Source organism: Aythya fuligula, chromosome 1 (genome assembly GCF_009819795.1).
Source record: "Aythya fuligula isolate bAytFul2 chromosome 1, bAytFul2.pri, whole genome shotgun sequence".
NCBI classification, from domain to species: Eukaryota; Metazoa; Chordata; class Aves; order Anseriformes; family Anatidae; genus Aythya; species Aythya fuligula.
Window position 1 is genome coordinate 178,242,275 of NC_045559.1, and position 27,244 is coordinate 178,269,518.

The 27,244-nt window shown below is 41.1% G+C and overlaps 1 protein-coding gene across 3 annotated transcripts in view; it reads left to right on the plus strand.

Moving 5' to 3' along the window:
* Positions 1-270: 270 nt before the first annotated feature.
* The window catches only part of FNDC3A (fibronectin type III domain containing 3A), a 115,091-nt gene continuing 88,117 nt past the window's right edge, over positions 271-27,244 (plus strand). Inside the window, exons 1-2 of one of the 3 annotated variants that reach the window (XM_032186740.1) lie at positions 271-331; positions 16,195-16,323. In XM_032186740.1, coding sequence (XP_032042631.1) covers positions 16,222-16,323 — 102 coding nt within the window. In that variant the 5' untranslated portion in view covers positions 271-331; positions 16,195-16,221. Of the gene's footprint in view, positions 371-446; positions 508-16,194; positions 16,324-27,244 lie in introns of those variants that run through there. The other 2 variants (XM_032186748.1, XM_032186757.1) reach the window with 2 other exon arrangements.

The following is a 27,244-nucleotide window of genomic DNA, read 5'->3' on the forward strand; positions in this document are numbered from 1 at the left end:
ACCTCAGGGCCAGCCCCCAGCCCCACCCCATGACGAGGCCCCGCCCCCATCTCGATTCAAGCCCCGCCCCTCACGGCCCCGCCCCTCCCTCATCCCCACCCCAGCGGTCCCTCCCTCCCCCCCCCCCTCCCCGCGCAGGCGCAGTGCGCTCCGCAGCCAAGTGCCCCCTCGCGGCCCCTCCCCGCCCTCCACCAAGATGGCGGCCGCGCTCCGCCGGGCGAGGCGGCGGCGAGCGCGGAGCCCGCGGGGAAGCGGCGGCGGCGGCGGCGGCACCGGCACCACCCCCGGCGGCCACAACCGCAGCCACGGCCGCGGCGGGAGGCGCTGACAGGTGCGGGTGGCACCGGCGGGTGCTCGGGCTGAGCCGCAGGTACCCCGGAGTGGGCGGGCGGAGGGGTGGGGGAAGCTTCCACGGGCTGAGCGGCGCCGCCCCTGCCCGAGCTGCGCCATCGGGAGCTGCCCTCCGACAGCGAGCCGTTAGCCGGGGCAGCCGGCGGGGCCATGGCGGTGAGTGCCGACGACCCCTCGGGGGACAAACTTTCCGCTTGCCTCCCCTCCCACCACCCCCTTTTTCCATCGCCCGGAGGGAGGCGGCGGCTGCCGGCAGCGCGGTGCTGTGTGTGTGGGGGGGGGGGGGTGCCGGGAGTTGCGGGTTTTTTTTTGCCCCAAAATGTGTGGGGTGCTCCCCGGGGTGGGTCCCCGCACACCCCCGAGCTCCTTCCTTCCCCCGAGGGTGGTGGTGAAACCCCACGGAAAGTTGGCGTTGTCTCGCCGGCAGCCGGGCGGCGAAAGCAAAATCGAAACTTTGCGGCGGGTTTCGGGCTGCGCGGAGAAATAGGGAAAAACAACACGGGGGGGGGGGGGGGCTCGGAAATTGCCTTAACCTCCTCAAATCATCTTCGTGAGGCGGTTTGTTCGCTGCCCGGCACGGCAGGTGTTGCTCCCGAGCATCTCGCGTCGCCGCCTCATTCCTGCAAAACCATCTTCGCTTTGACAATTTACCTCTAATTAACCAAACACACACCTGGCCATATAGCTCATAAATCGCCACCCAGCCTCGCGGATTTCTCGCCGTCGAGGATTTGGTAGCGTTGCTCCCAGCCTCGAGCTTCTGAGCTCTCAGCCGGGAAGAAGCTGTTGTGTTGTTATGGCAATGGGCAACTTTGGCTTCGTGCAGCCTTGGCTATTACACAGAAACGTCGCCGTGGCCATGATGTGGATCCACACGCATTTATGTGCCCTGTTGTGAAGTAGCATGGACCACAGCCCTCAAAACTGACACGCTGTAATCAATTAAATGTGTTTTTCCACCTTTCTTCCTAAGGAGCTAGGCTTAAGCAGTCGTGAAGTTGGACCACGTGAGGAATGGAGAAGTAGTGAGCTTTCAGGTGGGCAGAAGGCTGGGCACGCTGGAGGTAGCTGAGTGTGTATGGTGCTCAAGGTTGCACACTGGGGAGGGTTCTTCATAGCTGGCATTCCTACTAAGTGTTGGAATCGAGTTTGGAAAGAATCGGTTACATGGGGACCATCAGGCACCGATTTTGGGTGATGAAGCCTCAGTTGAGAGAGTTCTGTCCTCAGAAAGGCCAGCGCTCATCAGTGAGTTGCTCAGGTCACTTGGTCAGGATGAGAGCGTCCTGCTTCGAGCAGGCTCCTGCACTGACTCCTCTAGGTGATAGTGTTAACCCAAATCGGCTGAGTGCCTCAGGATTTTCAAAGCAGGTGGAGACCTGAGGCTTTTTTGCTGTATGACAAACTCTAGGTGTAAGAGTTGCTTGAAGCTCTGGTCACTTTGTACAGTGCTGAAGTTACCAGATTTCAATCTTAGTGGTGTTTCTACCATTTTCAGACTTGGAGTTTCCACTGCTTTGTGGACTTAACTCAAAGGCTTTTTATTTTTATAGGTAATAATGTAATGGAGCTGCAGAAACTTGAGTTATGATTCAGACTAATAACTCATTTGCTTTGGGCTGTGAGTTCTGTAGATCTTGGTGCTTCTGTTTGTTATTCTTTGCCTTGTGGCCATTTAATTTAGCTTGAATTTGGACCTACATCAGCTAACTCAGTGTTATGATGATGATTGTTCTGGCTCAGGATACCTAATGGAGATCCTTCCTAATTGTTATTGCAACTTTAACTACTTCACCAAACGTGCTTCTGCAGTTTTCTGTGTTAGCACTTATTGGGAAGCAAAACCCTTCAGGCCTGACTTCAGGAGAGGTACAATTTTTCAGCTTGGTCGATACTTTTTCCTAAATGGTTATACCATCTAAATGCTCTTAGGCAACTAGCTCATTTAACTTGCTGGCAGGTCACTTCTGAAATAGTGCGTGTTATTGTAAATGTCTTGGTCTTGAGAAATATTGAGCGCTTGGAGGTACGAGGTGCTGGTGTTCTGCTTGTCCATTGATACCTCTGTCAAAGTGGCAGATCCTATAATCTAACCCCATTCCCCATCCCAGTGTGGGTGGGTGGAACTGGCAAAGATGCAGCCTGCTCATTCCCCAGCAGACAGGTGCTGGAGAGGACAGTTTTTGTGATGCTGCAGGCCTGCTTCCTAGGCAGCCAGTGATGTTTGGCGGTGGTGCCTTGTGGAACCCGAGGAATTCTCATCTCCCCTCCAGCATCTCTGTACCTTTTATTGACCTCCAGCCTCTAATCGTTCAGAGATTTCCAGTTCAATCTCTGCTGAAATGTCTACAGGTAACGTGTCATGTTTCATTGGTGTATTTCCATGATCTAAAATACAAATTGGATTTTCTCAGTTATATCTGTCAATAACACCTCTATATTTTATCATCCACTTCTTTAAGACTATTGACCTGGGGAAATTCCCAGGCAATTTGTAGCAAGATTCAACTCATGTGCAGTTTATGGTGCAGGAGTTGAACCGAGCCTTTGCTTTTCCTGTAAGACCATATCTAGCAAAAATAGATTTGACTTGGACTGTGTCAACTCTTTAGCTTAACTAAAAGATAGTGCTTGTATCTCAGGGAAGAGATAATAGTTTGGAATGCGTACACTGCTGCTTTTTCTGTACAGTAAACACAAACAATGTTTATTTTGCTTGTGGGGCCAATGTTTCCTGAGCTACAGAGACGAGCATTTTTGCTTGTATTTTGCCATCATACAGTAAACTTTGAGCTTCCTTAATGCCCGTGTTCACTGGATGTTAGTACAGAAACACTACTAACATTTTTCTGGTCTATCCTTAAAGTTTCATGGTTTTGTGTATGTTCGGTGGTATTTTGGATTGTCATCCTGGGGGGCCGCATTTTGTAAGGCTGACGGGGTAGAAGGATGCTTAGAAAGTGCCTGTAACACCTAATAGCACCGCATGTTTCTGGCAGGTTGTCATCTTTAATTGTTCCAGTCAATCTACGTTTAGTTTCAGGTTGGACAAATATTTTTCAAGTCTGACCCATGCCCCCAAGATCTGGTCCTGTTCCAGCTGTGCTTCCTTCGTGTACTCTTGAGCCTGTAACCAGCGAAAAGCTGAAGACTTTTTTGATAAGCTGTCATAGATGGCTTTAACAAAATGTAAATGGAAATAGAATTTGCTATGACGTTTTGTCAATAGTGAAATATTATTTGTAGCTAGTGTTTTCATGCTGGATGACTGAGTAAAGGATTGTGTTATTACTTTTCATGGATAAATTGGTATAGAATGTTTTTCTGTTTACTGTTACAGAACTTCAGGAATGGAATATCCATGTGCTTTCCAAACCCTCTACTAAAATTTTAATGGCACATTCCTTGGCAGTATCTTCACAGTGCCTCTCAAATAGAGTCAGACTGGACAAACTTCACCCTCTTTGTTTGTGGTCCCCAAGAAACTTTGGCTTTTTTGGGATGCTTGGCCCTGTAATTGTACTACTCCACAGTCAGAACATCACCAAAGTTAACACTGGTACTTTGGCTTTCAGTTTGGTATCTTGTGTGCCAAACACAGTCCCAGCAGGAGCTGGGGCAGTAGTTAAACAGGAGTGCAGGGTATGTTGATATTTTTACCCTGCCCCTGCTCAACTTTCCTTCCAGAACTGTTTTGAAGCACTTAAGACAAAATTAAAGAGTTGCAAACCATCATTTATAGGTAATGGAAAAATTATTTAACTTGATTACTTTGGGCATAAAGAACTGTCAAAACATCTTCAAGTTTTCAATCCCAGTTTAACCAGTAAACATCATTCTTACAGGCCATTAGTAAGAGAGAAGACAGGCACTTTCTAAGATATGATAGATCTCTTCTGCTTTCCAAAAACACTAAAACAAGTCCTTCTACTTCCTGGCAGCATATGGGCTTCTGTAATGTAGTGTCAAAAAAAACCAACTGTTTCACAGCTGTGAAAAATCACAAAACTGAACCAATACACTCCATGATTGCAAATAACTACATATCAAAGCCTGGGAAATGCTGTCTGCAGGGCAAGTGACAAGGTCCAGAAAGATTTATGCTGTGGATAGTAACTTGCTTCAGTTACAGGGGGGAAAAGGAGTGTGTGGCACAGCAATGCTAACTTTACCTTCTGCGTGACGGTTCTTTTTGAATGCGCTTTGATTTTTATCCATTGGTTGCATTTAGAACCGTGAAGCTCAATTCTTAATGCTGTTTGATCCTGAATAACTCCAGATGAAAATGAACTTCACGGATCCAGAACTTATTTTTGTTTGCTTTACTTTACAGTAGATGTAAAAGGTATGATTTATGTATGTAAATACTTCTGTGTAAATGCTATCGAGTTTCCCCCAAAGTGCAAATCCAGTTTCTGTGGTAATTAAAGCCCAAGCTGTACTTAATATAAGATCCTACAAGCGTGAGCTACTGCCAAGCTCCTGTTTTCCTCTAGCTGATGTAGTATACTCAATACTGTATCTTACTCTACGGATTACAAAATAAATCCCTGTTCTCCAACTTGCAGACTGTAAGGTTTTGTTGTTCAGTGTTTGTTGTTCCTTTAACTGGAGAAACTGCATCTACTAGGTGACCTGACTGAAGGAAACTGAGACACAAGCCACAGAAACATCAGGGAGATAAGCCTTGTTTTGGAGCTGCGGGCACCTTGTAGGTGGTGGCAGTGAATCAAGTTGTAATGCACGTGCAAAAAAAGTTTGCCTGTAGCTGAAAACTAAACTGTAAGCAAAAATTGAACGTCTGTACCAGCATAAGGCAACCCAAAACAAAACCAGGTGACTTGCAAGGTCTTGGCAATGGGAGAGGGATGGGCTGGTAACGATTCATTAATATTTTAGTATATCTGTTTAGGGGACTTCCTGCACTAGGAGTAAATACAAGCTGCAAGAGTTACCCAATCCTATCGAATCTGTTGAAAAGTAAACAGAGAAGACCATGCTTTCAGAGCACTCTCTCTTCACCCACTTAGTCTGGTGCGAAGACATTGAAACAAAGTCCTGAGGAGTGAGGACTGAAAGAAGCTGCAGAAGTGAGTAGTGACAGCTGACAGCGCTTAGTCCTAGATGAGGCTGGAATAATGTCTAGTTTTGTGGGTTTGTTTTTGTTAATGGATTGTCAGCCATTCAGTGTTGCAACTCCACATGGACAGTAGGAAGCCAAGAACTGCTTTGTCCTCTGAATGGTTGGGCAATCAAACTGGTAGGTCCCATGGGGTTTTGGGGGGCTAAACTTTCCTCGGAGGGTGAGGTGGGGCTTGGGAGCAGGGAGTGCTGGCATCATCTGAGAAACAAGCTCTTCTTTTGGTGGTCTTCATCTTCAGTAGTTGCACACAGTTCTCTATTGGAGAACTTTTCATGAATTGCACATTTAATTGTCAAGAGTCGCATTCAGCTTGAGGTGTATTGAGCTTGGAGAACCCTGCTTTAGTTTTGTGGCATGCAAGTAGCTGTCTCAGCACTGTTGTGGCTGAGTTTAATCCTGGGGAAGTGAAGCACCTGCCAGGGTGGCTGCCCATGGACTTTCTCATATCGTTGCCAGTAGCTTCACAAGTGCTGTATATTGATGCTGCAACAAGCAGTTCCTCTCTGCCTGCTTATTCCTGTGCTCGGCATGCATTTGCATCTATTTGTAGTGAAATGGATCAGGCAACTGACCTACCTTAAAACAGAGCCACTTCTTGAAGAGTAGCAAACCGGAGGATAGCTTTGATTCACTGTACTCTTGGCCAGTTGCTTGTAGCGGTGCAAGTGGGAGCTGCTGGTGTTATTGAGCAGAACTGACTTAGAGCGGTCAGTCCTCATAAAAGAACATCTTTCAGATGCACTTGTTAAGGCTCAACACCCTTTTTTGATGTATTCTTACTTTTAAGAAGTAGTTTCCACGTGCCTGACTTGGCTTGTCGTGCCCTGTGTTATTATCCTGTTCCTTACGGAAGCAGAGACCTGCAGGTTTTCCAAAAAAAAAAAATCAGTGCACGCTTATTTTAAATTATTAGAGCTGTGGCCTCTGATCCCATGTCATCTTGTGTTTGGATAGCATGGTTTTCATTTTTTCAGAACAAGCAGGAAAAAGCTGTTTCGTAAGAGTTCTTTAAAAACTGCTGCTTGTTGTTCTTGAGTTGTGCCCTCGTTGCAGCTCCAAGACTGGCAGCTGTCTCTGCAATCAATTCGTCTCACTGACCACTCACCTCGCCTTAGTGAAAGGAAACGTGTGATTTTTGTTTGCCTTAAAGGAACTATATGAAAACTTATTTGAAAACTTGGTCTCGCTGCTCATAGCTACCAGAAAAAGGGAGTCGATAACAAATGAGGAAGTAGCTTGGTTCTTGGCATGGAGCACGCTTGTTTTCTCAAAAAATAAGCATGTACTTAACCATTACTTTTGCCTTCGTTTCTGTTTAACTGGGAAAGGCCGAGATGTTTTTGAACCCATCTGATCTTCAGAAAATAAACCGAAGGAAATCCAGTCCTGGCAGAATCTTAGGAGAACCTAATTTAGCTGCTTTAGAAGTAAAACTAGGAGAGTTCAAAGAAGTTTTTGAGAAGAGTAGTGTAAAGCTAAAAAAAACAGCCACGTAATTTAGACCGGCGTACCATAAGTAAAGTTGAACTGCATTCGATTTCTTTGAACTGTGTAGTATATTTTCTGCACAGCTTACAGCCTCGTTCCTTTTTGAGAATCCTTCCCAAGAATATCTGAGAGGCAGCTGATCCTGCAAGACAGAGGAGGCCATGCTCCAGCTCACAAGCGAGGTGCAACAGGGAATCTGGTAAAGCCAAGTCTGCACTCTGGTGCTGACAATTCACTCGTTGATTTAAAATGTGTGCTATCAAATTAGCTCTGAGTATAAGGAACAGATTAATTTCCTGATTTGTGATACAGCTGTGCTTATCCCTTCCCAGAAGTTACACAACCAGTTTCAGCTTCTTTTTCTTTTGAGAAAGGAGGGACAAATTGTTGGAAAGTACTGAATTCTCCTTCTGCAGTAACTTCGTGTCATGTGTAGTTCGTCCAGATACCGGCTGTGGATGGTTTAATAAGAATGTAATAATTGTAACATTTGAACCCAGAATGTGGTGCTTTTGGGTAGTCTCCGTTGCATTGCTTTTGATACATCCAATCAAGCATTTCATAATCCAAGTGCCAGACTAAGTGAGAAGTGGTAAGTGTTCACGAACATCTTGTCCCTTTCCAGGTGACTGATTTATCAGTGTCTAGCTCTTCCCTAGGTAGTCCTCACCTTCAAAAGTTTAGTTTTCTACATTAGCTGCTAATAAGAGCTGAGCCTGTTTGGCTCAGGTTCAAAAGCTGCTAGCTCATAAATAGAAATGCATTAAACTTGAACAGCTGGAGTGTTTCCAAGTATCTACCGTGCGTTCTCATATAGGTTATGGAACACATGACATGAATGCATGAACTGCACCTGAAGCTGCTCCTAAATCATTGCAGTTCACAACCTGGAGCATGAAGGTAACCTGAAGTAGGTGTTGATTTATGATAATATGTTTAACTCCTGCAGCACTGAGGTTTATACCTGTTCTGCGTGGCTTTGCCCTTCCTGCTTTGATGAGAACAGGCAGTAACTGTTGGGAGGGAGCTGGAGCCAGTGGCTGTTTTGGCTATTCAAGTACAACTGACATTTGCTTACAAATCAGTATTTTCCCCGTAATTGTATTGTGTTCATTGTACAACTTTGTGTTTGCCTTCCAGCAACAACAGTATGAGCAGAGATATGTATTTGATTTCTGGGATTTCTTTGGGAATTGCCTTTAGTGATTGTATGTGACACCACTTGTAAGCTATGGGTGGAGTATTCCCATAGATTTCTTTTTCCTTTGGGGTATTCCATTGCTTATTAAAACACTTGGCAGTGTATTTTCATTTTCAGCTGTTCAGATTTGCAGTTTCCAGTGATTGTCAGTTTGACATTGTTGATTGACTTTACAAAACTACACCTTTTATAATTGTGATGTATCTGCCTGTTTGCAGCTGTGTTATTTTAAACACTGAAGGGAATAGCCATTCAAGTTTCACATCTCTTCAAAGAAGGTAGACATGTTTCACAAAATGGTTTTCTTCTGACAACTTCACTATAATTTAACCAAAAAATGCAACTCTCTCTGCTTTATCAAATGTTTTATCAAGTTTTTCAGAAATTGCTTTCCTAAAACAGGAAAAAATGAAAAGCAAAGCACATATTTTTAAATAAATTGAGTATTAATTAAATTATCAATTCAAAACTGGAAAAAAAAAAAAGGTATACCCTGTTATACCACAATTGCCATGTCTGGAGACATGTGACTAGAAAATATTGCAGATCTACCAGACAGAAGAAATTAAAGCAATTCTGTTAGCTTCTGATTCTTAGAAACAAACTATTCAGTTTGTTTCATAACTTTAATAGCTCAGGTGCAACTTTATGGATCACTGGGTAATTTTATTCTAATACGTTTCTATACCAGCAACATCCCCGTATCTGAGCTTTTTCCAGCCGTGCATTCAGTGACATGACTAACATCTGTCACATACACTTTGTTCTTTCCTCTTCACCCCAGGGATGTATTGGTGTACTTTGTTTTCAGAATTTCCCCCATTTTAGCATGTTTGTACATCTTAGGCTCTTGTATTTGTTAACCCTGTCTGACGACTTCTGAAGTGGTTGGCTGGTTGGAAAGATGGGGAGGACAGCAATTCTTACAGGTTTCAAATTGGCAGGCAGGTGAAATCTTTTAATGACTGTAGGAAATGATAAAGAATGAACATATCTCCCAGTAGGCACTAAAGAATGGGTATGGTGAGTACTTAGAAATGCATAAAGCACTGGAAGAGTTTAAACAGTAGCTTGCATCTTGAGCAGTCACTCGAATGTGAGGCTCTAACCTAAATATCAGCTTTATTACTTCAGCTCTTTTCCAAGATATTTATTTTTAAAGTGCCCGGCTGTCTTCATGTTGGAGAAGGCAAGATCACCATGTTTCTTTCACTGGGGCTGGGGGATGTTTTTATGACCTTTATGGTTCTGGAAGTTCAGTCTTTGGTCTCTGACAAAGCCTAGCAAGCGTTGTCTCTCCTGTGCAGAGCGGCTTTTCCTCCTTACTGGAAGTTCTCCGTGCCTGTGGCTGCTGGGGGAGCGTAGCTGCAGAAGAGCCCAGGTGAGGAAGGAATGCACACCTGATCTGCCGAAGCCCACTGGGAAAACACACCTCATGGCAACCTCGAATTGGCAGCTGTAACGTGAAGCAGGCCGAAGCACGTATGAAACTGTTCCGACAACAAAGTCTTGGAATTGGCCCTGGTTTTGTCGCTTCTCATTTAAAATCAACATCTGATTTGGAAACATTTAGTGTCGATTTCGTTGAGCCTGTTCCTTCTGCTCTGCCTTTTTGTGTTAGACACTTCAGTCTTTTCCCTGCTTACCTTCAGTCCTCATGCTCTATAGGATCGTGGCCCTCGTGTGCAGTCCTCTGCAATAATAATGTATCCGTTGGTCACTAAATTTGACAGAATTAGGATGTCAAAGAGCATAAAGTTGCTGTGATTGTTGTGGTAGCAAGCAGGTAGGTAGGGAAGAAGCACTCTGTAATCATAAAACCTGAGGAAAATTGCAGCAATGCAAATTTCCCTATCAGTAGGCAGCAGAGAAACCACTGGAGAGTGGCTCTCTGGGTTCTGATCTACCGAAAACCATGTAACTTTTGCATTGCGTGCCATTTTTTGATTGACTAATACGTTGATATTTGTAGAAAAATAGGACTCTAGAAAGGGCCTTCAGAGATTGTGTGCTTCAGCTCCTGATCAGGACCTTGTGTGGTCTGGTTTTGATTTGCTGCAGCAGTGGTTGCTTCTTGATTGTGCACCCATCAAGTTTTTTGGAACATGCACCCTGAATGGATGTTACAGCTATTCATAAGTGATATACATGTAATGCTGTACTAATATGTATGTTATAGAACACCTAGAATGAAATAAAGATGAAAAAAACTATTTAAACATCTTTTTATTAATGGTACAAATCTACTTTCTTCTTGTGCACCCCATTTCTGAGACAACTGATCTACAGGATTAATATTTTGCCCCATCTCAGGGCAACCTGTGCCAGCACTGCACAGGTCTCCCCGTGACTGTGCCTTTTTACCTTACGGCCAGATACAATTTCCAAGTGCTGCAGTTCTCCATCGCTTCTTTAACTTCTGTCATGCACCTTCAGGATGAGTTTGATTTGGGCTTTGAGTAACCACCCCTCAGGTAGTGGAATCCAGCAGGTAGGTGACCCCTTGTCTTCTTCTCCAGTTCTTGTAGCTTCTCGTGGTCTGTCATTTGCTTTTTCTCTTGAGGAGTTAATTGGGAAAAGCACAACTGGACATGGTGTTCCAGCTGCCACCTTGTAAGTGCTGAATGGTTGGGAACCGCCACCTCACTCAGCCCACCAGCCGTGCTCCTGCTATCGCAGCCCAGCGTGCCGTGAGGATGCGTGCTGCTGACTCATGTTCTTTTACCTTGGTGATCCAGCTGATTGAATGCTGATGTGCTTTCAGAGGCTGTTGTTAAGATCAGCTGCTAGACTCTTGGAGATGGAAATGCTGATCTTTTTCAAGAGCAGAGGAAATGCGCTGCCTGGTGATCTCAGCCGTGCAATATTCCTTAACCCTTAATGAATGAGTGAGAAATAAGCAGAGATGTGTACATCTTCAGAACATAAAAGTAATGCCACAGAAACATTAATGGACCAAATCTGAAGGTATTTAAGGACTGAGTTAAATTGCGATTACAGTTCAGGAAGGCATACTTTGCCTACTGAACTATTGAGTGGAACTGAAGTCTTTGAGCCTTAATGTTATTTTGGCTTGTTAGTGCAATCAGTTCCATAATGGTTCCTCAGGTATCACCCCAGAGTCTCTACAAGAGTCAGTATAGATGCCTTCCGTTGTTTCAGCTCTGGTAGCCTTCAGAAAAATCTCCTTCACAGTTGTCAAATTTGTGAGATAGGGAAAATAAACGTACCCAACGTGGTTGAGAACTCAGGCCTTGCACCTTCCTTGAATCCTACAACAGCCTCAGCACGGATTCTGCAAGAAGAGTGTCAGCTGAATTAGCAATCCTGTGTTACCCTTTGAATGCCTACCACTAATTCAGTATATTCAGTACCAAGACAAAAAGGGAGATAGCTATTCATGCAGCAGTTGTTGCTGTGCATGAGTCAGTATGGGTTTCTAAATAGCTGTGCCTTTAATGCACTACTGACAGAAAATTGCCTCAGCTTTTTCTGTGCATAGCATCAGTATTACCTGTTCATCTAAGGTGTCACCTTCCTGGTCGGGTCCCTTTTTAATATTTCCTCAAGTATGATGCAGTCAGTTGGCCTTAAGTCCTTAGACTTACCTTATTTCATGGTTTTACCCCTTCCCTACTGTCCATTAGTGGTGCAGGAAAGCTTGACAAGACCAGTGAGCTGTTCATAGTGGCTCTGCAGACTGTAGGATGCAGCCTTACCTTGTCTGAATGCAGGCTGCTTTTCGTGTGTCTTCCTCAAGACCTCATTGCTAAATGAGGTTAACCTGTTGATATAACTCATGTTAATAGCCTTTTGGGGAGCTTTTGTTTTTCTAGCTGCCTACTTTTAATTATCCTGTCCTTTTTAGAATCAACCCTTCACAGGATTGAGTTACTTTTTTTTTTTTTTTTTTTAGAAAGAATGGCTTTACCTTTATGTATTAAAACCTTTTGTTGTGTCTAGCTTTTTTGCGTATTCATGCCATTTTAGTGTAGTAAAATGACTTAGTCTCTTATCAGTGTTATGGTTTGTCATTTCCAGACTTCCTTCTGACTTTTTTTTTTCCTGAGAGCTGAGTTGAAGACGCATTCTACAATGACAAGCCAAGAACAAATACCTTCCCTTCCTATCTGAAACTCACCCACTCTATAATTCTGCATTTACCAATAATGTTCGAGGGCTCTCATTCCAGTTTTAATCCATGTAGTGATTTTGTTCAAGAAAAACGCATAAATGCCAGAAAAGGTCTGATTGTTATAGCAGTGCTCTTATCAGTCCCTTTGTCAGCCACACTTCACCAGAAGATTCTCATCAAGTTAATTGGATAAGATTTATTTCATCAATCATACTTGTCTTTTAATTCTTTACAAATAACATCCAGTTTTGACTGTGAACTTGTTCGGTCTTGGATCACTATTGGCTAACATGAATATATTATCCCATTTGCCCTCCCTCAGTAGAGTATTTAACATAAGGCTTCTGGTTTTCTTCCAGACCTCTGAGACTTTCCCAAGACTAGCGTTATCTGGAAGTCTGTTTCAAAGATCTAGTTAGATATTTTTCCTCTTCCAGAGGTTGTGAATGCCAGCTAGTTGGTTCGGTTGATTTAAAAGCTCTGATTTGATACCCTTACATCAAACATGATACGATTGCTTTTGTATCCGAGATATGTTTGTTGAGCATTTCTGCTTATTTTGACACTAACCTATGGTTTCTTTTATGACATCTCCTTCCTCTGCTACACAACACTTCTTTTTCAAATTCCTGTCTGTTCTCATTTGTCCTCATAGCGAAAGAAAAAACACCTGCAAGTGGTGTGCACACCACATCTGACTGACTGACAAGGTTGTGCACACTGACTTGTACAGATTGCTGCCTCTTGACCGCTGATGGAGAGAAGACTTTTAATGGTACATGTAGCATGGGCCCACATTGGTGTTGGGTTTGTCTGCAGTCTTCAAGGCTAGTTCAGAGGCATTGCAGAGAAAAACTAATATTGTATTGTCAAGAAAGCATTGATTTACTTCTTTTTCAAGATGGATTACACAGCCTGACAGGTAGTCCTTTTATTATAGTTGTAGAGGGTGTCAGGAATAACATGACCTGGTACCTCCTGTCAGGGCTTATCAATGAGCAGCAGTGCTTCATCTCCAGAATAAATCCAACGCTTGGATCCAGACATGGAACTTACCCATGCCCCAGGTAAAGCACTGAAGTCTGTGTGCTACCATCCCAAGCACTCAGTGCCTGTAGGAACTTGTTTTGAGTGAATCAAGTTGTTGAGCACCTGTGAGGAAGTGAATCAATGAATCTGAGACCAAATCTTAACATAAGTCCAGAAGTGGTCATTAGCTGTCATATCTGAGTTGGTCTGGGTTAATTCTCATTGATGTCCAATTTGATAGATATGTTTTGATTTTTTGCTCAATAAATGGTGCTTGCACTGAGTGTGTAAGTTATTAAATCAGTCAAAAAATCATTGTGCGTGTGATGAAGGAGGCCAGTGCTCTCTTATCTAAGAGGCATTTGCAAAGTAGTTTGGAAAAAATGAACTTAATTCAATTTAGACTCAGGGAAATTCAAGCTTGGCTAAGTCTAGAAGCATGTTCTCTTAGTTTGGAGTGTTTTAATTACTTTTGTCTGTGACACTCTGGATAGGTATTTCCATGTATTTTGCACTCCTGTAAGATTAAGAGATGGCACAAGAGCAAGCCTGTTTATAGCTATAATCGTAGGAGAAGGGATGCCTTGATTCTAACCCTGCTTCCAGGCTGTGTTCACTTTACATTAAATGGTCATTGGATAATATCCTGGGAAGCGCACCGTCAAACTTGCCAGCTTGAAAGATGATCCAAATAACTTCCATCAGCCTTCTGCCACCTGCAGAAGTGGTGGGGACTGACTGTAGCCTGGAGGATTTTTTGATGAGTGGGAAAGCCTTTAAAGCAAGGTAGGAATATAAAACTGTCCTCATTGCTTGGGAGACTAATTAGTCTGGCTGAGCAGCTATAAATGACTTGATATAAATGGTGATGAATTCTTAAGTAATCACAGTTTCGAAGTCTTTTAACCTATAGGGTTGTTTTTTTTGGTAACTTTAATCTTTGCAGACTAGACCTGGAAAGTAAATTTTATATGTATATATAAAAAACAATTTCAGAATGCTTTCTTTCCAAATTCATAACTTTATAGCGGGACAGCCTTCAGTATGGGAACAGCTTATTCGCAGTGTGTGTGCATAGCTGTATGAGAAGTTTATTGTGCTTTGTTAATGCATTTTCCAGAAAACGCAAACTCTGATTTGCATCGGTATTCTTGTACTGACAGTGCAGTATCACAGATTTCAGCCCATGGCAAGTGTGTAACATCATCTGCCTTAGAGGAGCAAACGTAAAAGCAGTAAAAAGGCTGGGGTAGAGACAGTTTTAGAGATGCCTTCTGCGTAGTAAGCTGTAGCAGCAGCTCTTCAATCAAAGAACTTAGTGCTGGAGTCATTATGCTGGTATTATCCCTTGAATTTTATCGGGTATCTCTTCGTTTAAAGTAAGTTACATACTGTAACTAGCAAGCATCTGTGTTTATGAACAGATGGTATATTTGTGTTAGAGATTTAGAAGTGTTTGTGGAGAGTTTCATTAGGCAGATAATCTCAAGGCAGAACTCTGAAAGCCAGCAGCATTACTGACTCTCAGACTGTTTAACTTCAAGATTGTACCTACCTCTTTTCACCAGAGAACTGAAGGTACTTGCTAAGGGAGGCAGTTCTACTCCAGAAATAGTGCAAGCTTTTTCTCAGCTTAATCATTATGTATATATTTGATGTTAAACACTGTTTTCAGATGCAAAATGTAATTAACATGGGAATTCTGAATGTATCATTCACCTCTAGTGAATTCTTTCCATCTGTCTTTGTTTTGCTGAGAAATATCAGTTTCTTAATTCTTGTTGATCTAATTATTTTTTTTCCCTTTCAATAGCTAGGTGTACTGCATCTTGTTGGGGCAGAGTTAAGACCAGTACACTAAATCAGTGTAAATCTGATTTTTTTTTTTTTTTTAATTAACTTTAAAATTAAATAGAATTTCAGAAGCAGTTTATTAGTTTCATCGTACATACTTCTGCATGAAAAAAAATATGTAACTTTTAGCTTTTCGGGTCTTAATTCTTCGTACTACACCGACACATAATATATATTATGGCTGGTTCATGTCACGGATACTAACAGAAAGCAAAATTCAGCTGTTTCTCTGTTACTTGACATTCATCAGAGTTGAAGTGGATCACTGCTTTCATGGACCTCTTGTTTGTGTTTGTTTTTTCTTGCAAGTTTTAATTACCGGTAAAGCTATTAAAAGGTTGCCCACTGTTTATCAAAACAACATTGCTTTAATTCCAGGTGGTTTTGTTTTTTGTTTTGTTTTTTTTTTTTTTTTAAGTACAGATGGTAAGATTGTGCAGGAAACTTTTTAATTAATTTTTCTCACTTGGACATACCAGTTGTCCCTTAAAGAAGCATCTTGTTTGATGTAATACTAGAAAAAGTAGGTTGGTGATTTAAAAAATAGTGCTGCTGTCCCTGTTCTTAGATCTGTTTATACCACTTTCACATAAACAAGAACACTATATATCTAATTTCCAAGGCAACTGCTTTGTTTTCATATCTTTCCAACAGTCATTTTGTAACCAGTGATGGTCAAACTTGGACAAAAATCTTCCTTTATAATCTTAAATTTAAAAAAGTTTCTTGACTGAAAAGGCTGTGATGGCTCTTCTAAGGTCCAGCCACTAGAGGGGGTCTAAACCTACCCTCTGTAAGCACGGTTTATTCTAGTTCATGAAACATCTTCCAGTTTGTGTAATTGCTGGAATATTGTGGAAACATATTTTTTTAAAGGTGTGTGTACCTTAAATTAAAAAAAAAAAAAAAAAAAAAAAAGAAGACTATTTTTGAAGGATAACTATTCAGAAATATGTATATAGTATAACCATTTGAATAACTTTTTCTTTGCAGGTGATCTTGTGATTTTGTGTACCATCAATGATGGCAGAACACCCACCGTTACTGGATACCACTTCGATTATAAGTAGTGAAATCCCTCTTCTAACTTCCCCAATTGTTAGTGGGGATGGAGCACAACAGGTAAGGAAACTTCAGTATATTTTTTTCCTTCTTCCAGCAACGTCATTGACATATTGACACTGTAAAAGATAGCCTCCTATTTTTGTGCAACTCTGGTCGTACATATATTTTAGAGGTTGAGGTGAAGATAGAGCTAGTGCAGGGAAGAGTTTTGGTAGGAGCATGAAGCAGAAAACCTGTCTTCTGAAAGAACATTTTCATAGAAAGATGGGACTAGACAGCTGCCAAGCTGTCCAGCAATGCCTGAGTCTTAATTTAGAAGCTATATATTTACATTGTCACGTGACATTGTTGAGCTTAATAAGCCCCCCCTTATGATAGAGCTTATTAGCTCAGACACATATGCTAACAACTTTGGCCTCTAGACTGACTTTCGTCCTTACAACCGAGTGTTTTGAATGCTGGGACTTGCTTTTGTTTGTTTGTGTCTGCCTGGACACTTCTTATACTTTGATAGGCAGAAGCAGTCAAGCTGATGGCTAAGGAAAAAATTAACAAATGTGGTTTTGGAACACTTGAGAAGTGTCAGCTCCAGAGGGAGATAAAAAAAAGTGTTGGAAAAAAACATATATTTTCTATATCTTTAACTTGAGAACATTTTAGGCCCAAGAGAAGCATAATTCTGGAACAGCTTCTAAGGGGAGAAAAGGGATAAAGCAAACAAACAAAACTTAAGTGTCTTGGAGTATCTGAACAGATTGAAATCACTGCCTGTTATAGCAGGAGGCTGGATTTGATGATACAGGGAATGCTCTTGGTCTGCTGTTCCTGTGTTTTGATCCTTATGCAGAAGAAGAAATTACAAGGGGAATTGTTTTGTAGGGTAAATATACAGAACAGATCTAATATGAGACTGGAGCAGGGATTGCAGCAGTTCCCAAAACTGGGTTTGGTCTGTGGTGAGATCTTTGTATTGTAGAAGCTTAAATAGATAGAAAACTAATAAGTCCCTTTTAATAAATGCACAAACAAAAAACTCCAGAACAAAAGGAAGAGACAATACTCAGTCTTGCTTTCTCTCCCAATTCAGCTTTCAAATACTGGATTTTAGAAGCAGTAATGCAAGGAAAGAACTGTTAGTGTTTTCTTGCATGATCTGCCTTGAAAAGTTCAATTTTAAAGCCTTGCAAACAAGAGAGTAAAGCATGCCTAAATAAAGTTAAGCATTCAACTAACCGTTTATTTTCTTTATCTGTATGTATATAGTCTTTATACAGTTGTTTAAAACTTCTCATAAATGTATAGCAGATTACTTGAGGCTGGAAGGAAACTCCCCTCTCAGGTACATATCATAGAATCATAGAATGGCTTGGGTTGGAAGGGACATTGAAGATCAACTAACTCCAACCCCCTTGCTATAGGCAGGGATGCCACCCACTAGATCAGGTTGGCCAAGACCCCATCCAGCCTGGTGTTGAACACCTCCAGGGATGGGGAATCCACAACTTCTCAGGGCAACTTGTGCCAGGGTCTCACCACCCTTACAGTGAAGAATTTCATCCTAATGTCTAGTCTAAATCTATCTACTGAAACTAAAAGAGGATAGATTTAGAAGTTAGATTTCACTCTTGAGAAGAATGTTTTGTTTATTACCCCTCTCAGGTATTCATACATATTGATAACAGGATCCTCCCCTGAGCCTCCTCTTCTCCTGGCTGAACAGGAGAGTATCTGAACAGATTGATACTCAAAACAGATTGATACTCAATCTGTTCAGATACTCCTATCTCTCTCAGCCTGTTCTCGCACGTCAGATGCTTCAGTCCTTTCATCATCTTTGTAGCCCTTTGCTGGACTCTCCAGTACATTCGTCTCACTCGTACTGGGGAGCCTAGGACTGGGTCTAGTACTACAGATGTTTCACCATGTCTGACTGGGTAAGGATCACCTTCCTTGACCCGTTGGCGGTGTTCTACCTTGTGCAGCTCAGCAAACTGTTGGCATCATTTGCCATGAGGGTGCATTGCTGGCTCGCATTCAACCTGTCCATTGGGAACCTCAGGTCCTTTTCTGCAAAGCTACTTTCCAGTCAGTAAGCTGATGGTGTGTACTGTTGCATGGGATTGTTCTTCTCCAGGGGCAGGACTTTGCATTTCCCACTGTTGAACTTTAGGATGCCTGCTGGTCCATTTCTTCTGCTTGTCAAGGTCTCTCTGGATGTCAGTACAGCCATCTGGTGCACCAACCATTCCTCCTGACTTTGTACTGCTAGGAAACTTGCTATGGTGTACTTTAGTCTTCAGTGAAGATAGGAAGCAGTATCTGCCTTGGTACCAGCTGCTGAGGTAGACAACTAACAAAAGGCCTGCTGCTGGACTTTGCGCTGCTGTTCTACAACCCTTTGAGGCTGGCAGTGCAGCCTGTTCTCAATCCACCTCACTGCCTGTTTAATCTGTAATTCATCAGCTTCTGTATGAGGAAGTTACACGAGACAGTGTCAAAAACCATGCTGAAATCATGATAAACAGTATCTACTGCTTTCCATTCATCCACCAAGCTAGTAATTTCATTGTAGAAGACTATACAGATTTGTCAAGCTTGACTTCCCCTTTGTGAGTCAATGCTGACTACCCCCAATCACCTTTTTTAATCCATGATGTGTTTAGAAATGGCTCCTAGGAAGACTTGCTCCCTCATCTCTCCAGGGATTAAAGTGATGTTGACCAGCCCCTGTAGCTCCCCGGATCCTCCTCCTTGCCCTTTTTTTTTTTTTTTTTTTGCAGTGACATTTGTTTCTTCCAGTCCTTTGGAACCTCCCCTAATCACCATGACCTTTCAAAGATAATAGTGACTGAGGTGATTGTTCTGCCTTCTCCAAAAATAAGGCTAGCAAGCTGTGCTGTCAGACTTCCTCTGTAATGGGGTAGAATTTCGAGTCATATGTGCCTCAATGTTCTTTTGGGGATACTTTTTCATTAAAATGCTGCTTCTTTTTCTCCTACTAAGCAAGATTAAAAGTGGAAAACAAGCAAAAAATTTCTTCAAAGAATGAAGTTGGGGGGATTCTGTTAATCTTACAGGAAAAACATACATGCTGTAGGTGGTTTTTGTTTTAAAAAAAGTTGTTCATTAAGAATACTGTTTGTGGAACTGATAGTGCTAGTGCTTTGGGTTTTCTTGTTTTTTAAAAGATTTTCAGAAAGTATTGGGCAGAATTCCTATGATCAATAAAGTCATTTTTTTCTTTTCATAACCAACAGTTATACCACAATGTTGCCTACTGTCTTTGTTCCACAATGACTAGTGAAAGTTATGACTCGTTTTCTGTCCTTCCTTTGCATCTGATACATGACTCATGAAGAATTTGCAGATGCATTTATTCAGTGGCAGGAAACTTTACTGGAAACCCTTTTTACATCTGGTGATGTAAAAGTCATCACTAAGTAGAAAATGGTTTCTGTATCTAAAACGCAGGCAGTCCGGAATTAAAGGTACTGCTTCCTCTGTCAAGGTTGCCCAATTAAGACTTATTTCAGAGGAGTGGCAGCCAGACCATTATGTAATTACAAACATCTTATAATACATGCATAACAAATAACTTTATTATACTCTAGTGAAAACAGTATGCATACAGTTTCATATGAAGTATGTATTGAAGTACAAAACAGTACAATTCTGAGTTTTGAAAAGTATTTCAACCTAGATATTTTTCTTTTTTTGTTGTTCTTTCTACATGGAGGTTACAAGAAGTTTGAAGGCTTTAGTCTTCACAATGGAGTTGCTCATCTTTTTGAAAATGTCTTTTTTAGTTCCTTAGCTATAATACAAATACTCAGTAGGTGTTACTTGCTTAAACTACAAAAACTGCATCTCCAGTTCCGTTTGTAACAACATTGTGATGCCGGATTGTGTAACCTACAACATGACTACACTGCTGGTGGAACTTAATTGTGCTCCCACAATTAAAATTCAGAGCTTTACTTTCTGTATATAAATGTATGTTTTTCAGTTTCCATGGGATGTAGTTGCCTGCAGTGTTCCTAATTAGTAGTAGTCACTTCTGGCTGAAAAAGTACTGAAAGTCTAGTAGAGAAATCTTAATTGAAATAATTTTGTTTATATGTCGGTATTTTCTATATTAAACATTGGCTGTATCTTAGAACTTCTTGTTCAGCTGTGAAACAGTGAACCCCCCACTGTCCTTGCATCATACGTAAAGTTAAATCTTACAGTAATTAATTATGCAGTATATGCAACTTAAAACACAGTTGAACTGTAGAATCTTGAAGTTGGAAAAGACCTTCAAGACAACCAAGTCCAACCATCAGCCTGATCTACTGAGTGCTGTCATGAAAGAGCATCCTTTAGTACCATGTCCTCACATCTCCTAAACAACTCCAGGGATGGAGACTCTACTGCTTCACAAGGCAGCCTTTTCCAATGCTTGACCTCTCCCTTCATGAAGAAATTCTTCCTAATATCCAATCTAAACCTCCCTGTGCACAAGCTGAGGCCGATTCCTCGCATCCTATCATGTGTCACCTAAGAAAAGAGACCAACAATCTTCCCTCAGGTAGTTGTAGGGAGCGATGGGTTTTCCCCTCAGCCTCCTCTTCTCCAGACTAAACTGCCACACTTCCCTCAGCCACTTCTTGTAACTCTTGTTTTCTAGTCCCTTCACCAGCTATTCTGTGAACGCATTCCAGCAGCTCGATACTGTTCTTGTGAGGGACCCAAAACTGACCAGAGTACTCAAGTGCTGTCCCACCAGTGCTCTGTACAAGGGGACAGTCACTTCCCTGGTCCTGCAGGCCACACTGCTGATGCAGGCCAGGGTGCCATTGGCCCTCTTGGCCACCTGAGCACACTGCTGGCTCATGTTCAGCCAGCTGTTAACCAACACCCCCAAGTCCTTTTTTGCTGGATGGCTTTCCAGCCACCCTTCCCCAGGCCTGTACCACCGTGTGGGGTTGTTATGACCCAAGTGCAGGACCCAGCACTGAATGGTGTTGAATGTCATGCGACTGGATGCAGCAGTAACTGACTGAGTTACCAAAAAGGCACAGGCTGTTAGGTACTTTTCTAGAACAGTTCATATCTTCAAGATCTATTTCAAATACTTAAGTTTAAACTGCTAGCAGAACTTTGAAATAGCAGCACAAATATTTGAACATGTTAAGCTGAAAGGTCATATGCTTCAAATAGTAGAAAGTGTTTGATCAGGTTGAAGCTGTAACTTTCCACCACATTTTAAAACGAAACAATTCACAAGGTTGGAGTAATGTGCATGTATAGGCAGAAAACATGGGGAGTTTAAGTTGGGTATTACAGCTTCTGTTTTGGCATTCACATGCTACGCTGTGCTGCGGTGGGAGACCACCTCTTTTTGTGTCCCACAGAAGCTGCTACTAGTTTCACAGGACAAAACTGGGAAAAGGGAAGAGTGGAGACTGAGCCCATTAGCTCCTTCGTCTCTATTACACGCTGATTTTTGCACCTTCTCACTGCTGTGTTTAACATGTAATGCACTCCTTAAATCTTGATGATGAGTAAGGATGGGGATGAAGTATGGGGAAGACCCATAAGGAGTTGAGAAAATCCAAGTGATGCTGAGAAAGCACAGTATGAGGACAGAAGTGCTTAGGGATTTTTCATGTTAAGGTAACTACTGCATTGAGGTTTACTGTGTATTGAGGTTGGACAGGAAAGATACAGGCAGTCCTGGTTCGTTGGGGGAGGTAAATTAATTACAGAGGATAACAGGGAGAAAAGAGTTCAAACTTTCTTTAACAGCTGTTGTTTTCTTAATATGAGATTGAAGTAAAATTGTTCTGGAAAGTTTCTACTGCACCCAGTGCACTTCCAAGGCAAAGCAGTAAATTGCTGACACAAGTTTGCAGCAACCCTGGAGTTCTGGGCCCTCTTTGCATCTTCCCACTAAAGCTAATAGTTGCAGTGAGACATCCCTATATAGATTTGATGTCCTTTATTACCAAAACCACAGATAGTTAACAGGTAATGGGCTACGCAGGGTGCTGTTGCCTTTTCTTTGGGGAATGGGACACAAAGTGCTTCACCTTCAGTCAGCTTTATTTCTCAGCAAGACATAGTCATAAAGTAGTACTTCCAGCCTGTGAAGCTGGTCACTTACCTTCCAAACTTTATTCAGGTGTTTAGATGCTTAGTAGGATTTCGAAAAATCCCACTGTGTTTATGTGTGATATATATGTTGTGTGCGTATATACACAGCATGCGAGTTGAAGTGCAAATTGTTTGAACTGAAATAGGTATTTAGCATTAAATCTACAAGTTACTTCTAAAATGAATTTCTTCAAGTGTTAAGACTTTTGATCTTGAAGTTATATTAACCTTTTAACACGGTCTTCAGCAGAGTAATAGCTATAAGAACAAGTAATTCAAAAAAGAATCCTCTTTTTTGGCTTATTAATTACTTGTTTGCGTATGTGGAGTTACAGAAGAAATATAACGAAGATCTGAACTAGGTTACTAAATGCTTTTCTTCAGTTTTAGGTCTGACGCTTCTGTTTCTGAAAAGCATATGGTACATTATCAAGTTCCAGCTTGCTTTGTTTTTGCCTTGCTGCTGAAAATCAAGCCTAGAACTGCATATGTTTCATGATCTTTTTCCTCTATAAGAAAAAATCTGTGTTAAAAGTTGTTTAACAACATACAATGTTATAACTGTTTTCGCAGCTTTCCATATTGTTCTGTTTTCCTTTCCTTTATCTTTGTTTTGATTTCACAGAGAACATGCATGGCTGCTTCTGTCATCTTTTTTTTTTTTTTTACATCCTCTTTGTCTCCATTGAGTTGGCAGATAAGTCTAACTTAGAGGGGGAGTTCATTAAAGCTTGTTTTAGTTAACAATTATTCTTCCATCCTTCAGTGACTTCACAGCATTGAAATGCAACAGAATTATGTTCACTGGAATCATTGGAACTCTTCTGCATATAATGCTGCAGCTCCAGCATATGGAAGCTGATTATCAGACTTCATTTTTCTTCCACTGTTGATTAGTACTTTTGTGTAGCAAATATCACTGGAAAAATACATAATCAAACTTGTATGGGGCATTCCATACACAAAATAGAATTTTCTGTAAAAGTTGTTGGTTATTATTTAAAAAAAAAAAAAAGGCTGTGAGGATGTAAGTTTTGGTGCCTCAAGGTTACTATATCCTTGCTGTGTCTGAGTTGTTCATATTCTTCTGGTCAGGAAGAGTGAAGTTTTGTCTCAGTTAAGCGTAGACTTCTTGTTGCCTTTTAGAACAGATTTTTCTCTTACATATTTAAGCTTCATCTTTGATTGCAAATGCACTAAAAGTTTGCTTTACATTTCCAAGAAGAGGCTGTCATTCTCAGGAGCAAGTGAAAGGATTCAAAACTCTTCTGGGTTTAGTTATGTATGAATACTGTGCTGCTCTTGGGTAGCAAGCAAAAAGTAGCATTTGATTTAGTACACAATTTAAATTTGCATCCAAATATATTTATTTTAGTATTTACTGCAAAAAAAAAAAAACTAGGAACAAGGGTGGAGGCTATGTAGTCCAAGTCTTCTTACTTGTGTTCAGCATGAAAATTCATGGAATGAAATAACCTCATAAAACTTATTTGAATAGTCCTTCTCTTACTCTCTAAATGTTTGATTTAATTGGCATGCTGTGAGTCCTGAATCAGTTTTGGTCTCTGATATGGTTAGATTCCTCCCAAGGTACTTGGGGCAGGGGTTCCCCTTGTGGAATGAATCTCTTCCAGAAGCTGACATTTGGGAGATTTGGATGACACGGGAAAATCAGACTCAAAGTCAGCATTAGTCATTCTTTTTTGCTAATACAGCCAACAGAGAGTAATAAGCGTGTCTGAAAGATGATCTCTTCCTTATTTTAGGAAGGTGACTAAAGATCTGTGTGCTTCTCTTAATGAGATGAGAAGGTGCATGTTGCCCAGAGCTGCAAGCGTTGAGGTAGGCCAGTTCCTCTCTGAGGTCTGTTGCAAGTGGGTTCCTGAGTCTGTGCTCCTCTGTGAGTAAGACTTGTATTCCTCTCCTGGGCTCGGGCATGTTGATGGCTCCTCTTTGTGCAACAGGACACTTGGTGTCAGGTAAACCAGAGTCAAACCTGCATCCTACAGAGTTGCCCTTACTGTTTACATTGGGTTCCATTGGGTTCTTCAGGTTCCCTCTCAGAAGATGGATATTGTAATCTCTCCATAAATTGTAGAAAAAAATGCAACTGCTTTGCAAAGTTATTTTTAACTACAGAAACTCAACTCTTCAAATATGTCAGAATTAGACTCTTTGCAAACAAGTCATCTGAAGTAGATCCATTGCTAGCTAAAGCCTGTTTTTCCTGGTGATTAAGACATTTCTCAATTTTTAACTGGGCAAAGTCCATCTACCCTTCTTCATATTCCAGAATTATACATTTTATAGAGCAGACAGAATTACATCCTTCGGGAAGAAGTGGAAGGAAGTAGATTGGGGTTTATGCACCACAATAAAAATGGCCTTTGGCTCTAATTTCTCTTCCTTCCTTTTTGAAAGTAGAGGAGAAAAGACACAGGAAAGGACTATGGGCTGTGGTGATTCCTCCCACTGACCCCTTGGTCCAGGACTGACCAAGCCTTCCCAACCTGAGAACTGAAGGCCAGAGCCTTCAATTTATTTTCTAACTCTGGTTGCTGTTGTCACACAGTGTTGTGATACACAGATCTACACAAAACTGTATGTATGGGGAGCACTTTTAGAAGAGGGAAATTTTAAAAAGCTATTTCAGAAGCTAGATATAGAAACTCATACTTGTTTTTTTGATGAAATCCTATTTTGAATAACTTTAGAACATAGCTCTTCTTTTGACACTTCGTTTTGTGGTCTGGATTTAACATTTCTACCTTAAATAGCAGTCCTTAATCCTGTTGTCTTTCACCTTATTGCTGTACCACCAAATAGGAATCTGAGCTGTCATCAGTAGTGTTGGGAAAAAGAGAATTCTCTTCTAGTCCATATACTTGATTAACCAATGACTTACGTAATTTTCAAATGTTGCAAACTTCTTAGAAAACAAATGTCCGTACTCTGTTTCATCTTGTTTATGTATTTTTTTCCCTTAATTTTACAGTTGCATTGCGGGAGAGGAATCGTTTTTTAAAGGATATTTATACTTTAATTCAAATTCTTAGTTGTTGTTGAGTTCTGTAACCTAAAATGTCTTTGTCAAGATATGGAGAAAAGAAGAAGGTTGTATCTTCTCTCCCATCATTTAATAATGATTGAAATAACTCTGATATAAATTAGAGAAAATAGGTTTCACAGCCAGAATCAGTGCTGCTTCTGTGTAATTGGTGAGGATGTCCACCAGAATAACCCAATGGTGATTTAACTTCTTGGTTGCAAGGGGGAGAAATAGCCTGAAAGGGGTCAGGATACGTGCTGAAAGGGCTCTGCCTCAGCCTACGTAGGGAGAATCAATCGTAGCTTTATGACCTTTCTGAAATAATGTGTTCAGCTGTTAGGCCAAAGGTTGATTATGACTGCTTTATAATCTTGTATATTGTTTCTCATAAATGCCAAACCGGTTGCACGTCTTCAGCCATGTCAGTAATATCTGGACAAAGAAATTCTTGTAGGTGAAGAATGCCATTGACTTGCATCATCACTTGAAGAGTTTTTAACTGTTTACCTCCATTTCTTAATCTCTGCTAGCTTTTATAATGTTTGCAAGATTTTTTTTTATTGTTAGGTATTGTATGGAGGCAAAATACTAGCAACTCTATAAAGCTGTCACAACAGTTCAGCTTTTTTCAAATGCGTGCTAACCAGCAAATAAGATCTTCCCAGCATTAAGATCTCCAGAACAAATTCAGAAAGACTGAGGGTTTTAAAAAAAAGTAGGTTTTTGCCCGCCGAAGTAGGTTTTTGAACACCGAATAAATAATACGTATTTTGCGGAGTACTTTACGTGGCAACTGCTGGTACAGCTTGCAGTCAAAGTACAGGAAATATAACACGATTTTTTGATTTATCTAAGCATTTAAACATCTTTCTATATATCTGTAGCTTCTTGAGCAACAGGAAGGTGGTTGGTTTTTTTTTGTCACTTTCACTTAAGGCAAAAATTTCTGTTAAATTAGTTTTCCAAAATGAAATTGGCAGTCTTCTACCATTTTAATCCATCTGGGTACAACTTAAATGGAAGTTTGTTCTCTGATTCTGCTTCAGCTTGTTGCAAATAAAGCAGATTTATGGAAAGTGCCTATTGAGGAGACTGTCTATCCCCAGTACATTAAGTATTAGCTGGAAGCTTAGCCCTTACCACTTTGTATAGTATGAGCTCTGTCCCTCATCCAGTTTTGCTTAGCATTGTGAAGATCTAGTCCAGTGGACTTCAACAAACCATGGTGAAATAAAAATAATCTGCTTCAAGTCTTCTAGTTTTTATTTACAGAGGTTGGTATTTCTAACCGCTGGCCATGGCCAGATGCCTCAGAAATTTCCAGAGTTCAGAGACTGCCCATAACACAGTTTCTTTTTACTTCCCTGTAAGCAAGGATTAGCTTAAAACTTTGAAACACAAAATGTGTGTTGGTTTCATTATCCAGATTCTTTGAAACACTTCTGTTACCATTACATTTTTAGTTTTTCGTGATTTAAAGATATTACAGTTGGATTATTTTAAGTAGCAAATCTTCTGTGCGCTATCCACTAACCACAGCCTGTTTCTATGCTAATGAAACAGATTGGGTTTGCTGTAAATGAGACAAATAAAACTTTGCTTAGCCAAGCTTTGAGAATCGCGGAATGCAGAAGAGAAGAGACAAAACAGAGACAAAGTACATAAAAAATGTAAATATTTTTCATCAATAAAGCAAGAGACAAAGGCACTTGTAGAACATACACTGACACTGTTATACATAGGCACTAACAAGTCTTGGACATGTTTGTCAGTGACATAAGATGCAGATTT